General features: G+C 38.9%; 2 protein-coding genes across 5 annotated transcripts in view; both read right to left on the bottom strand.

The window, feature by feature from the left end:
- Positions 1–761: 761 nt before the first annotated feature.
- CER1 (cerberus 1, DAN family BMP antagonist) lies at positions 762–2,434 on the bottom strand. Its single transcript, XM_048290798.1, has 2 exons — positions 1,907–2,434; positions 762–1,055 (listed from the first exon to the last, which is right to left on the bottom strand). The coding sequence occupies exons 1-2, from the start codon at positions 2,432–2,434 to the stop codon at positions 762–764; spliced, it is 822 nt and encodes a 273-aa protein (XP_048146755.1).
- Positions 2,435–9,345: 6,911 nt separating this feature from the next.
- The window catches only part of FREM1 (FRAS1 related extracellular matrix 1), a 66,417-nt gene continuing 60,538 nt past the window's right edge, over positions 9,346–15,224 (bottom strand). For 3 of the 4 annotated variants that reach the window (XM_048291992.1, XM_048291990.1, XM_048291991.1), the window contains 2 exons: positions 14,278–14,363; positions 9,346–12,905 (listed from right to left, as the gene is read on the bottom strand). In XM_048291992.1, coding sequence (XP_048147949.1) covers positions 12,706–12,905; positions 14,278–14,363 — 286 coding nt within the window. In that variant the 3' untranslated portion in view covers positions 9,346–12,705. Of the gene's footprint in view, positions 12,906–14,277; positions 14,369–15,224 lie in introns of all 4 variants that reach the window. The other variant, XR_007200975.1, reaches the window with a different exon arrangement.

The raw sequence follows: 15,224 nt of genomic DNA, 5'->3' as shown, positions 1-15,224 counted from the left end.
AGTGAATTTAAATAATAACGACAGTGTATTCATCTGTGATGTTTTCTGTAGGACTATGGCATTTTTTATAATTTTTTTTCCTTCTGCAGTTGAACACTTTGAGTAAAAATAAAGGTACAGAGCAAATGCCGGTATGTGGAAAAGAGAACAAGTGGTTTCTATGGCAAAATACCCTTTGCCACTATCTATTGGTGTAAATTGTGCAGTATATTAGTTTTCAATGAGAACCGAACTCCAGCTGGGATCAATCAGTATGACATTAACTAGTCACAGCTTTCTATGTACCTCATGTCCATTTATGTTTTACACTCTCCAGCCATTATCTTGATGTAAAAGTAGATATATTTTTGCCGGGAACAGACTAAATCTCTTCTTTGTTGCCAATGAAGTTAAATTGGCACTCCTTACAAGCAAAGGCAATGAAAAAAAAGTCAGCGTTCAGTTTTTGCACAGATAAATCATGTTAGTTCTTCAGCCTTTGTTTACTAGCATGCTAGAAACAGTGATAGGAAGGGTGGAAAAATTTTTAGAGATTTCCCTTGTTGAAGTAAGAACACATAAGCCCAGTAATTTCATCTCCTTTTCTGTAACAACTGCAAGGAAACATTTGTTACATTTTAGATAAAGTTATTGTTGAAACAGAGAAGATCATGTAGAAAGTCTACATTTTTAATATTTTTGTATACTGGCGTGATGACAACTTTTTTGGATTTTTTTATTTGCAAATTCTTATGATCAAGTTAAGCAGTACTTTGCACAGGTTAATTGTGCCCATGTACATTTGCATACAAGTCTGACAGTAGAGATCCAATCACGGGGTCTTTAATCTTCCTAGTTTCACATTTGCACTCTTCTACAATCATGATTTCTTTGATCACTGGAACAGAATCAGTGCAGTTGAGATCCAGGCGTTTCATGGAGAACTTGCTGGGCAAGCAATGAGAACAAAAGGTATAAAGATGGTCTTCTGAACCAGGAACGTGAAAGGAACTGCATTTTCCAAAACACAGATTATTCTGTACTGTCACCTTCTCGCAGCTGTTATGAGTAACACCCTGAAACAGAAAGCAGTTCAAGGTTTCTGGTGCAGAAATGGCCCATGGACTTTGCTAGAAGGCATGAATGAAAAGAAAAAGAAAAAAAAAAAAAACTGCACTTTTTTTTTCTCAGAACAAAAAGTACAGGTTTCTAAGCCACATCTGTATGTACATATGTCTGTGTGAAATAAATTTAGTTCTGGATATGAAAAGACATGGTCCTGAACAGATTGTGATTACAGAAACACTGAGAATAGATGGTAACTTACAGGGAATACAGCACTTTTACCTATACTGTTTGCTTGTCTTGATGTTACAATATGACAGAATGGCTTCATCTATGCATGGGACAATTTACCAGTTCTCCAAAATTCTTAGCACAGAATTAGACATAGGCAAGTGTTCTACTTAATACAGGAGAAAAGAATCCTTGCTTAGCTGTAAGAAAACAACCAGCTTTTCCTGTTTATATATATACACACACGTGTGTGTGTGTGTGTACATACACATATTTAGCTCTATCTATCTAGAGAGAGAGAGATCGTGATTCAGATATACAAACAGTTGAGATGTTTATTTATTGAATGGATAATTACTCATCACTTCCCTGCCTGCATAGGCTTTGTCAGAATATCTATGCATAAAAATAATAAATAATTCTTTGAAAATTGAGTCTGCGGCTTTCCAGTGCTGCAATTTAGCAGTTTGCCTCATCAGACTAAAATTTTTTCATCAGTGTCTTTCAGCCACTTACAATGTGTTCTGAAGCCCTGTGACTTAGCCACTGAAATAACCCATGTCCCTTCAGTTGCTGATTACAAGAGACAGGGGCAAAGGCATGTTTGTTGGTCTTGAATGCCTGTTCTTACCTGGGCAAAAGGCAGGGTTCTGCAGTTTTCTTGGTGCATTTCATTGGTCTTGATTGGCAGGACAACCTCTTCAGAGTCTGAATTTTTCTTTAACATGAAGTGGTCCCAGAATTTCTTGGCATCTTTTCTGTAGGGAAATTCAGACTCTCTCTTGCTGGAATAATGGGGTGGAGAGAAGTTTTCCACAGGAGAAATCTCTCTGGGTGCAACCCAGGTTCTCAGGTCTTGGTCTGTGTGGAGTCCTGTATTGGGAAGAATGAATCTGGACATTTTTTTCTCCTCTTTCTTCTCACTTCCAGATGCTGTCTGTGGAATTGATACAAAAAAGCTTGGTACTTCCAGGGTCTCATCAACACCTACTGGGTTCTCGCTTACCAGCTCAGGAGAACTCTGACTTTCAAACAGATTTTTGTCTGGGTAGAATAAGTGCTGAAATGGCCTTCTGGTTTTCCTTTGCTGAGAATTTCTCTGTAGCTCTGTGGCTCCAAGACATGAGAGCACTAACATCTGAAGGAGAAGCAGTGACATGATCCTGGAAAGTGCAACCCTGTAGACCTGCTGCTATTGCAGTGAATGTAGTATGCTAGCTTTATATGAGAACCTAGTGTCAGATTATGGCAGAGGAGAGGAGGGCTCGGGGGAGACCCTCGTGTAGCTAATTACATTCATTTACTGTAGATTACAATTATGATAGGGAAGTTTGTGCTAATGAAACTCTGCTTTCAATCTGAGTTATGTGTATTAGAAGCTCCTATCTAAAATCTAGTAACCCAGGATGTTGTGGAGGACAGAAGGAGTCAACAGGAGGAAATGTTTGGATAAGGTGTCTAGTTTAGGCTGAGGATTTAAGGAAACTTTCAAAGTTGTGTATTAGAATGTTCAGTGTGGTCTTCATTGTTTATTTTGACTTTCCATTCCATACAGCCAGAGACTGTCAAAACAGGGAGTGTTATTTCATTACAATAGGAAAAGACAAGCTGATTAAAGTTTGCAGAAACAGTAAGCTCGATCTTGAGACCATGTTTTCAAAAGTCTAACTTTGGTCTTTCAGATTTGGGATATGACCCAAGGTCTGCACTGCTAACAGACTGCCACTCAGACAATCAGAGGAATCTGTCAGGGAGCACTAGCCCTTGCTTGATCTTCCTCACAGCAGGTTTGCAGCTGCTGGAGGGCAGACGTGTCACCAGAAAAGAGCAAAAGGTCTCAAGGTGAGGAAACTCTGCCTCCTGGGCTCACAAAGATTAACTAACAGTGCCACATCCTGTTCAGGCACCAAAGCCACTCCAGGCATCCTCTAAAGTTGGTAAACAAAATGAACATTTAAATAGAACATGTTAGAAAAGACATATTTATGATTCTAGCTATCAAAGTCTCAACAGAAATACCTCAAGACTACTAGACTTTAAAATAGAGGCATTTTCTGCAAAACTACCATGTTATGCAACATGTAAGAAAAAAAAGTCTGCTAGAACAGCATATAGAGAAAGGTTTTGGGAGACAAAAAAGTTATTTTCAATAAACATTACAAACAGGGATCCTAATATTAAAATACTAAAAAGAAATTCTGCTTCAGATAATTTGCCATTTAGGTACCCTAATCTCTACACACTCCTGTTTCTACGAAAGTCTATCCATAGACTCTAAAGTTTTTATTATTCTTGAAAAAATAAATAGTGTGTACTAGATGTATGATGTTACTTGACTTTAATTTTCAGGGAATTAATTTATTACCTAGAACTGCAGTTTGAATCTTCACATCATATCTGTGCTGGCCAACAATTTGAACTGAAGCAGTTGACTTTTGTAACTAAAATACCTTTTATCTGATGTGTACTGATAAAAGTCACTCAAAACTATTCAGGATTTCCTTCTTTTTTTTCACTCTGTTTTAGTTGCTGAAGAGTCCCGAGACTGGGCTGATATTCACACCTATGTATTATATTGTATGATGTTTACACAGAGGATGCGATACATTTGCCAATGCCTTTCAAACATGAAATTTGTCTGTTTGAAGCAAGATACATATTTGCAAGTCATCTAAGAATGTCTCTGATAATGCACAGATGAAAACTGAGTGAATTGTAGAACTGGAATGATTTGGCTTCCCAGACTATCTAACCTAAATTGGCCTGGGTTATTGCTGCAGTGTAAATGTTAAGAAGGAATGTATAAAAATCTTAGTATTGACATATATGTATAGATATTTTGCTGCTAATGTTACATTGCAGTGCAAAGGCAATGAAAAAAACCTATTCAAGATCCAAATCCATTCCTGGTACATACCATTCTGTCCTGTAACATATAGCAAGAAGAAAGGCCTTTGGGGGCTTCAGATGTAAATGCACAAATTATCATTTACAGAAGGGTAGGGAAGAAGACTGAAGCAAAGAAGTGTCAGCAAGTCACTCTGCAAGCTGCTCCGCAACCCAAAGGCTGATAAAAGAGTTCTCTTCACTTCTAGGTCAAGCCAGTTCTAGTTACTGGGGTTTTTTGGATGGTTTTACCTAAGATCTGATGAGACCCAAAAGCAGCATGCCAACTCTGGTTTTGCCAAGCAAGTCTAAGACTGTTCCCTCATGCCTACAATAGTATGCTATGGCTGCTTTCCAAGAGGCAAAGTTGGTAAGATATGGGACCTGGTACATCTGGCCATGGTTTGTTCAATATATAAATACTGGCTTAATTTGTTTCAAAGTCAGCTGCCTATATAACTATGCAGAGGTAGCAGGTCTCTCCTCAGCCTCTCAGCTTAGGCAAGAGCCTGCCTGCATTACAGGAAGGCATCCCAGCTCAGACAGCAAGCTCAGATAATCATTCTAAAGTTAAAAATAGCAAGCATTTGCAAGTTTCTTTGTGGTGACATCAACTGCAAAGACTAATCATTGACTACAGGGATTGGACTGGGCACATAAACATTATGTTCCAAATAGACCTAATCTCAGATTTATACAAAAAAACAATGCTGTTTCTTTTCTAAAAACTTGTTTTCCTGCCTGATTACCCTTTCATATAAGCATAGAGCATGTTTTCACTGTATTTTGGTTGTTAAATCTTGTGGCTCTATGCAGCAGTGCCTTTCAAGCAGGCTTTGATTTGCCTTCATAGTAGCAATTTATTCAGGACATTCTGTTTTCACTAGAAATAGTCACTGTGAATGTTTGCCCATCCTTTTAAAACTGTCAGGTCTACAGATGACAAGTGCTATGCAAATGCGAAGTGGTATTATTCATCTGTTTCAAAGCTGGAGTTTATTCAGTCATTATGGACATTATCTATGCTGCCAGTTGATGCCTAAAAATAATTCTTGGGCAGCACTTGAATTACTTGCCTTCTGTTGAGCTAAATAGTCTCATCATACCATGATTGATGATAAAATCATTAAAATGGATTTTCTATATACAGTCCAATTCAATATCTCCTAATTTTCAAAACACATCCTATGTAGACAAACTTGTATTCAGATATATCTTTAACAGATCCCATATGAAGACCTCAGAACTAATGAATCACTATGCAGTTTGTTCTCCAATAATTGTACTTATCAAAGAAGGCCATCTGTGGTCTTTGTTTTACTGAGTTTCAGGGAAACAGATCACATACAGGCCTCATGGGAAATTTTTAATTATGAAACCAAGAGTCTTTTAACAAGGTATGAGATGAAAGAACAGACAATAGGTTTGTTTAGTTTTGTACCTCCAACCTTAGATACTCTACATCATGAACACCCCTCTGTTTCAAGTCCTCTCTTGCACTGTTTCTTGCTTCACTCATTTATATCTTCCTGTTCACTTTTCTCTGTTTCTTTTCTGTGTTTTAGCAACAGAACGAAGAACAGCAATAAGTTTCATACTGCAGCCAAAATGAAGGTGCTCACACTTTAAAATGTTTATGTCTTCAGTGGGGCTAGGATGAGTGTCCTTTCACTCGTGTTGGCCCATGTTCTCCTGGCTGTAGGTTCATACACAGGATGCAATGGGTTAGAATTGTCCAGACTGCTGGGTTTTGTACAGGTGTCCTCCTCCTGAAGCATCTCCTGAATGGTCCTGGCACATATGTACTGCCTAATTGACAGTGTGTCCAATTCCAGACCAAGCATGAGGAGTTCCCTTGGGTATGTGATTGGTTGCTGCAGGTTACTAAGGCATGGGACAGGGATAAAGAGACTGGGAAAACCTGTGGGACAGGGAAAAAGGAGTCTGGGCAAACACACAATTCAGTCTTCAGGGAGATGCATATTCTTATATTGTTGCGAATAATTTGAGAGAGGTAATTCACTGAAGAATTTGACCCCACCAACAAAATGTTTGTAATATAATCCAAGGAAGATGCAGATAAGGTTTCTTAGGTAAAATAAAAATTTATATAGACTTATCTTAAAATTTCTTCTCTGTGAATAAAATTATAATCTTTTGCTCACTGTGCTTATATGCAATACTTCAGATACAATATTCTTAATCACAGAATCACAGAATCATTAGGGTTGAAAGGGACCTCTGGAGATTGTCCAGTCCAGCCCACCTGCCAAAGCAAGGTTACCTAGAGCAGGTGACACAATGCATCCAGGTGGATTTTGAATGTCTCCAGAGAAGGAGACTCCACAACCTCCCTGGGTAGCCTGTTCCAGTGCTCTGCCACCCTCAATGCAAAGAAGTTCTGCCTCATGTTGAGGTGGAAATTCTTGTGCTTGAGTTTATGGCCATTGCTCTTCAACCAGTTGCTGGGCAGCACTGAAAAGAGTCTGGCACTCTCCTCCTGACACCCACCTTTGAGATATTTGTATGTATTGATGAGATCCCCTCTCAGTCTTCTCCAGACTAAACAGGCCCAGCTCCCACGGTCTCTCCTCATAAGAGAGATGCTCCAGACCCCTGATCATCCTTGTAGCCCTCCACTGGACCCTCTCCAGTAACTCCTTGTCTCTCTTGTGCTGAGGAGCCCAGAACTGCACACAGAACTCCAGGTGTGGCCTCACTAGGGCCGAGTAGAGGGGGAGGATCACCTCCCTCGACCTGCTGGCCACACTCTTCCCCATGCACCCCAGGATGACATTGGCCCTCATGGAGAGCCTGTGATCCACCCAGAGTCCCAGGTCCTTCTCCACAGGGCTGCTCTGTAGGAGGTCAGCCCCAGCCTGTGCTGGCACTTGGGGCTGCTCCTCCCCAGGTGCAGGACCTGACACTTGCCCTTGTTGAGCCTCATCAGGTTTCTCTCTGCCCAACCCTCCAGCTGATCCAGGTCCCACAGAATGGCAGCAGAGCCTTCAGGTGGGTCAGCCACTCCCCCCAGTTCCCCTTCCTCCAGGTTTTTGATAAACAAGTTCAGGAAGATTGGTCCCAGTATTGATCCCTGGAGAACACCACTGACTGCAGGCCTCCAGCTGGACTCTGCTCCACTGATGACAACCCTCTGAGCTCTGCCTTCAGCCAGTTCTTGATTCACCTCACTGTCCATTCCTCTAACCCACATCTCCTGAGCTTACCTGCGAGGATGTTATGGGAGACTGTCAAAAGCCTTGCTGAAGTCAATGTAGGCAACATCCACTGCTCTCCCCTCATTGACCCATCTTGCCATGCCATCACAAAAGGCCATCAGATTGGTCAAACATGATTTGCCTTTGGTGAGTGCATCCTGACTGCTCCTGATGACCTTCTCTTCTTTTATGTGCTTGGTCATGGCCTCCAGAGTGATCTGTTCCATTGCCTTTCCAGGGATGGAGGTGAGGCTCACTGGCCAGTAGCTTCCTGGCTCCTCCTTTTTGCTCTTTCTGAAGATGGGAGTGACATTGGCTTTCCTCCAGTCATCAGGCACCTCTCCTCCATTATTTTTCAAAGAAGATGCAGAGTGGGCTTAGCAACAACATTTGCCAACTCCCTCAGCACCCATGTGTGCCTTCCATCAGGGCCCATAGATTTGAGTCTGCCTAGCCAATCTCTAACCAAACCCTCTATGGCCAAGGGCAGGTCTTCCTTTCTCCAGCCTTCCCCTCTTGTCCCCAAGGTCTGGGTTTCCTGAAGGATGGCCTAAGCAGTAAAGTCTGAGGCAAAGAAGGAATTCAGTTACCCAGCCTTCTCTGTGTCATCCATCACCAGGATACCCACAATATTCCTATAGTCCTCCTGATGCCTCTTCCTGGTCTTAAAATCAAGAATCAAAACATGGTTAGAAGGGGCAAAAGGATTTTACCTTGGTATTTATTTTAAGCATCCTTAGGTGCACCACGTCCAGGTGGAATGCACCAAAATGCACACCGCAATGGGCACACACAATAGATCGGGTATAATATTACAGGTCTTACTAATTAGCATGTCTATCAAAGATTCCCCAATGAGAGGCTCGAGTGAGCCCCTCTCCCCAAGGAGCCTTCCCCTGGATGGTTCTGTCTTAGTTTACAGAATGTGTTCTGGAGAGGACCTTGGGGTCTGGGGCACACTGATCCCTAACTATGAAGCTTCTAAAATGTTTAGTCTCCTAGCTTGACAAATTCTTTTAGCCTAAGAATGTAGGCTAAAAAACACTAAGAATACAGAAATTATAAAAATGTATATAAAAGGGGTATAAAAGAAAAGGCAAAAAATCATCATGGCATCACTCCCAGATGGCCTCTATCTTTTTCCACGTTCCATAAATTTCTTTCTTCCATTTGAAATTTACTAGAAGTTCCCTGCTCATCCCTGTAGATCTCTTGCCAGCTTTGTTTGATTTCTTGCTCATGGGGATACGTATGGTCTTGAGTTGGCAGGAATGCTGAATATTGACCAGCTCTCCTGGACTCCCTTGTCTTCTATACCCCTAACCCATGGGATTCCTCTAATTAGGTCCTATTGATAGGTACTATTTCTGATTGAAAACAATGCATTACCTCAATGCCAAAAAAAAAAAAAACCTTAAAAACCAAAGCCTATTGTGTTCATGTCATTTAAGTGTACCAACATAGAGAACAGTATTTAAGTAACAGAGTAGAAGAGTTATCCAAATTACAGTCAGCATAGCTTCTCAAAGGGTAATAAGAGAGGAAAACTACCTCTCTCCCCTGAAGATGACTGAGGTTTCTGAGGGACAATGACTTTTTTCACATTCTTCTTTAAATCAAGCATCATATTAAACTTCATTTTTATAGGCTGACAGTCTTTCTTGAATCCATTCTTCTTGTATATCTGCTTGCAGACCTTTAACTTTCCTTGGATTAATTTCTCAAAATAAACATCATTTTCTCTTTTAAGTGTGGTTAACTCATGGTACAAATATCCTTATAGTATTCACTCAAGAATAGGCCCAAACAAAAGAAAAAACTGAATTCAGAAACTTCATGGAGTAAACAGCAGCAATATTATGCTTAATTATAAGTGCATTTCTACTATGCTAAACACTATAGTTTTTATCACGAGAAAACAAGCTTTTGTGAGATTTCAAAATAAAGAAATTCATATTCACAGAAGTATATTTTGGGGTTTTTATTAACACACATTACAGAGTTAAACATAACAATATACATAGTGTTCTGAATAGAAGAATTACAGCAGCACCAGTCACGTGATGTAAATAATGTAGAATCACTGGTATTCACTGAGTCTTACGCATAATTCTCTCAAAGTTATGTTTATAACATGAGTGAATAAAGACTTGAAGACATTCAACTAAGTATCCATGTGTAGAAAGAAGATCTGGAAAACTTCTCTGATAGTTTTCAGGCTAAATACTTGATATACATAAACTTAATAAAAACTCAAGTGTTGTAGAATATTTTGGTTCAGAAGAAGTGATCCTGTGACCTGTTGGCTATCCAATTTTTTTCTTAACCATTGGCTTCGAGTTAACCAGTTCTCTGTCAAATTTGTTTGAAATATTGACATATTTAAAAGATATTTGACAGGGAGTGAAGGTAGTTTAAAGTGACAAGCACACACAGCACTCACACAGCCCATCCCTCTATTGGATATGGATATATGGATAGTTCTGGTGAAATTAATCCTTTGTTTATCCAGAAAGTGTGGCATCCGTATGTGAATACCAGAATTTACATACTCCTTTTTCTTACTTTCAGCCTTTTGAAATACTCTTGGTGATGCTGATCCTCTAAATACTGATCTTTCCTGGAGTTTACTCAGAGTCTAATCCAAAAATACTGAAGATGAAAAAATCCCCAAAGCTCCTCAGGACTGTAGGCCCATCCTTTACTAAACTTCTTAGAAGAAATAATTTCCTATGTCAACAGAAAAAATAATAAATTATTTGTGCTTTCCCTGATTTGAGTATGTTTTGTTCTTTGAACTCCAGTATTCTAATAATAAAAATAAAAGATGTAAAAATCTGTGAAAAAATACTTTTTTAAGCACAAAAAAAAATAAAATTTATTAGTAAATGTTTGGAACAGTTAATTGTATTGGAAAAAAATTCAGCAGCCTTTCAGGGCAGAAATATACTTGCTCTGCAATATAAGAATTTTAGTTTCATTATTGTATTGTGTTAGATAAAATTAAACCGGTAAACTCATGCAGTTTGCACCACTAAGAGTCTGTTGTGTAGTGAAATCTTCATACTCTGCAATCATTTTAAAGTAGTTCAAATGAAGTACAGAAAAGGGAAAAATTCCCCTACTCTCACAGAAGCAAACCTGAGTCACTGTTGTGTCAGGTGGCATGAGTAATTTATTAGTTACTGATCAAGTAACAAGCACCTTTGTCAAAATTCCCACTCTGCTGATATCATTAGTTTATTAAATAATTGGGAGAGGTATTTGAAGTATCTCAGTAGGCTTTTTCAAATTAGCACCAATAAATTCTACAGCTTTTATTTAAAAAAGGCCCTAAAGAAATAAAAGTTTATGTCTCAATCAATTTTCCCTGGAATTCCAGAACACACCACTAAGAGATATCAAGAGTGCTTTTTTAGATGCTGATTTTTTTTTTCTGTAATGAAAACTATCAGAAATAAAATCAGGTCTAAAACCAGGGATTCAGGAGTACTTGGTTTGGAGACAAGTAGCATATCTATGTTGACCTAGAAAACTCCTTAAAAAGAATAGTTTGTGTCTAGCAAAAGTGTCTAGAAGCTTGTCATAAATATTACCATGAAAAAAAAAAAAGAGAGAAATCCTGGAAATATTTTTGTCTGCGTCTGTTGATAGCAACAATACAGGTGAGGACGTTCTGTCCCCAGTACATTTTTCTCTGATGTTGTGATGCACTCATGTTTATTGGCAACAGTCCCTTCGGGGTGGATTTTTCCTATATACAAAAGCTGTTCAGCTACTCACATTTTGATTTAACATGTCATAGCAAGGAGGAAGGATGAGTAACATATGCATGACAGAGGCAAAGAGGAGGAATATATATTACCCCTGAAACAGTGTCCTTCAGGTCAGAGAGGAGAGGTGATTCTTCTCTGTCTGTCCCTTGCAGGACTGAGAAATTGCTGAGAGGAACCCGAGAAGGAGGTTTTGCAGCCCTGGTGCAAACCTGATCTAGAGCCTGGCTGAATAGATGAGGAAGGGGGGGATCAACTGCTGGCAGCAGGCAGGCAGATGGGGAGAATGAGAGTTCATAAGTACAGGGCAAATTCACCCTGCTCAGTTCCAAAACAGCTGTCACACACTGGCTCCTGTTGAGAGGAGCTTTAATTTTCTTTTTTTTTAGGAAGCCTATGCTCAGATCCTTGTATCTTTTTTTTTTTTTTTCTAATGGTAATTTTAAGGCTGGCAGTAAAAATGTCCAAAAGCAAGCTTTTGACAGGTCAAGTATAAATTTAATATATTGTTACAAAATGGTTATACTGCAACTATATATATCTAAAATAATAAGTTCTGGCCAGCTGTTTTTTTCCTATTACTTGCTGGGATTTAAACCTTTCTCTGAAGTAAATCTGGATTTTTAAATACCTCAAATCTCTAATAAAGACTTAGATTAATACTTTTCAAAAGCCATAGCTGCTTTACTACAAAATATGTCTCATGATTACATTGGTTTATACACACATATAAATCCTATTGATGTTCATGTATCAGTGAATATCCCAAGATAATATCCTAGGATTAAGTTTACTTTTTTTTTTTTAATAAATCGTCATTTGCTGTAACATTAGGTTTAGAGATGTCCCATTATTTAATTACACTAAAAACTACAGCACCATCCTGTAATTCCCGAAAAAAAAAGAAAAAATTTGCGTAGGAATGTGAAACAGATGCAACTCTGTGTGGGCAGATCCATTAGGTTCTCAAGCTGGCCTTGGGAGGTAGAAGAAATACAAGACTTTGCTCCTGTTGGTACTCTGTCACCAGCCAAAGTCCAGCTATTGGTACTTTTGTAAGATGTACTAGGGCATCCACCAAAGAAACTCCAGTACCTACATGACATCACCCCTGTCATCACCCAAGAGGATCTGCTTTTAGCCAACTGTTTGCCCTCATTTCCAACCCCAGCAGTATTCCTCTTTTTGTGACTGCAGAGTAAACCTGCAGTTCACAACCCCTCCTTAAGAGCAAAGCAAACCAACTGACACATTCTTTCTTTAAAAGAAAAAATACTTTTACACTGAAGTGTGATGAAAGCCTTGAGACCCAGCTCTTTGGCATAAAAATACCTATGAGTAAGTGACAGATCAAAGTCATTGGGGAGATTTCAAAACCTTAACCTGGACTTAATTTTTGCAACTGATCTCTATACCTTGGTTAGAGGCCAGTGCATCTGCACCTCTGGCAGCATAAAATAGGCCTTGCTGATAATTAGGATGGTTTTCTAACTGCAGATAACCCACTGAAATAGCATGAATGTGCTTATGCTTTCAGAGGCATCCTCCATCCATTAGAACTTTCTTGAGCATATATAGCTGCTTGGTTTGACCTTCTTGCAGTCAGTTGCTTGCCATTTTCCTCGCTTCTGCACAAATACACAGTTTCTTCCTCTCATTGGAAAGTGGTAGGAGCTTCTTCTCCAGTTTATGTAGGTTACAGGTTCTCCTCCATTCCACTCCCAATGTCCAGGATTGACTTGGTCATTCAAACCTGTGTGAAATCAGTAAGACCAAATCAGTGATGTTTATTGTCACTGGAGCCAGATGCCTAGAGATGCCTATGTTGTTCTATATGTTGGTCTTCATTAAAAAATGCATACAATTTCATGCTGAGAGAAAAAGAAAACATCTGGTAGAACGCAAGCAAAACACAATCTGGGATTTAATTAGGCCACTTGAATCACAGTTAGTGCCATATGAATAAAGGAAAATATACTTTTCTGAAGTAGCACATATCTAAAATGGTTTTTTCTCCTTACGTCTATTACATGTCTATCACCTCATAGGTTTGTCTTTTGATACTTGAAATAGCAAGTAGTCTGGGCAGCATCAGATGTCTTCAGATTTCTTCTGAATATAAAATTCTGCAGATCTTTGTGGACCTTGTTTACACTTTAAATTAACAGTTGTAAAATTAGCTTGTGTTAATTACTACAACATTAAACATATCTTTTCCCATATCGTCTAAGACCAATATGTGTGGCATAATTTCAGACATGACCTGTCTTCTTAGGAGAGATCAAGATAAGAAAATTGGCATAACAATCTTGTAGTCTTTATCTTCATCAACCAAGTTTATTTCTTTCAGGTTAACAGAATTATGATCCATTAAACATGATCCAAAACCAGCTGTATTTTTTAGAGGTAATTTAGTATACCTAGTAAATCCATCCAGAAAATTACTAGGAGCTGATAATTGCACTTCAGAATCCAAGAAAAAGAACCAAACTGAGGACAGTATAACAGAAACAAGAAGGGTTAGAAGAAAGCAGTAGCACTAGTATATGAGCTAAGGCAGTCATCCACAGAAAGGAGGTGCTAAGAAGATCCATCCAAATTCTTTCCTTTTCTCATTAAATGTAAATTGCCTAATAAGAAATAGCTAAATCTGAAATGATGTGATGAAGTGTTCTTTAGCTTATCATTTAATTAATTCATAAGATTTCTAACACAAGATGATGCCATTAAATTAGGAGTAACATAAATGATTAAGTTAAAACAGAATAAAATAAAAACCTAAATTGTGATAAAGTAATAGTCAAAAGAAAGATGATATAAACAAAATTGTAGGAGCTGCACCGGAACTATTTTCATCAGCTTGTGTTAAAATAGGAAAGGTTTCAAGACAAAAAAAGTCCATCAATAGGCATCATGATAAACTCATCTTTTTGATAAAGAATTATAAAAGTAGCCAGGTAAATTACAGCTTTTGGTTACGCCTTGCTCTGAAGTAATAAAAGCAGCAGAAATTTGAGGACAATACAGTATTTGAAACCTGGGCTCAAATTGCTGCAGCAGTTTCTGCTTTTGATGGTGCACAGGAACTGCAGTCTTCAGAGGGGACTTGCAGCCAGTATACTTGCCTATCCAAAAGGGCATCCTCCCACTGAAGTCCCACAGCCACTGCATGTGTTGTTCATTAGCCACACTTGTTAGACTCCCCAGGTATCTAGGCTCAACGAGAGAGGACAGAGTAATTAGCATTCCACAGGGTGACAGACAGTTCACATCAATTTATCAACAACGGGTGTTGATTCTAATGTAAAGCATAAAAATAACAAGTCACAGGAAAACTGCATCTTACTGGCATGAAGGAATAATTACATGAAGTCTTAAAATTGTGGATTACTTGGAGAGGAAGTCCTAGTCTGATTTCTCTAACAGAAAAATTAAATCAGCTGGGCAACTGAAGGAAATGTATGTAGGAAATACATGCCTCATACTCACAAAATGGGTTTAAAACCATTGGCACAATTATTGATACCTTATTTTCCATAAAATAATAAACTTCATACACTGAAATCCAAGCCACTGAAAGATACAAGTTCACCTATTTGGTAGGAAAGCAGAAGATATCTTTTTTATATCATGTTTTGACAGGACTGAAGATATGAATAATACATTTAAATGATAATGTGATTCTGAGAAGTCATCATAGAATCACAAAATCATAGAATGTCCTGAGTAGGAAGGGACCCCACAAGGGTCGTCAAAATATAACCCTTGGTCCTGCACAGGGCAGCCCCAAAAAATCACACAGTGAGCCTGAGAGCACTATCCAAACACTTCTTGAACTCTGTCAGACTGGTGCTGTGACCACTTCCCTGTGGAAGCTGTTCCAGTGCCTGACCACCCTCTGAGTGAAGAACCTTCTTGTAATATCTAATCTAAATCTCCCCTGTCACAGTTACACATGCATCCTCTAAAATCAACATTTGGGCTGTTACATCATTCTCCCCCCATTTCCTTCCTCACCCGCAATCCAACCCCTCTTCTCTTTTTGCATTTTCATTCTTTTCCATTTTGGCTT

This window comes from Corvus hawaiiensis, chromosome Z (assembly GCF_020740725.1).
Source record: "Corvus hawaiiensis isolate bCorHaw1 chromosome Z, bCorHaw1.pri.cur, whole genome shotgun sequence".
NCBI lineage: Eukaryota > Metazoa > Chordata > Aves > Passeriformes > Corvidae > Corvus > Corvus hawaiiensis.
The sequence above is the reverse complement of the archived record's forward strand: the minus strand, read 5'-3'. Positions and strand labels throughout refer to the sequence as shown.

What these genes read in the sequence shown, in the direction of transcription:
- CER1 (XM_048290798.1), bottom strand. Translation starts at nt 2,434, where the DNA reads ATGTCACTGCTTCTCCTTCAGATGTTAGTGCTCTCATGTCTTGGAGCC. An exon ending in GAACCCTGCCTTTTGCCCAG is followed by an intron (nt 1,056 to 1,906) that starts GTAAGAACAGGC and finishes TTTCTGTTTCAG; the next exon opens with GGTGTTACTCATAACAGCTG.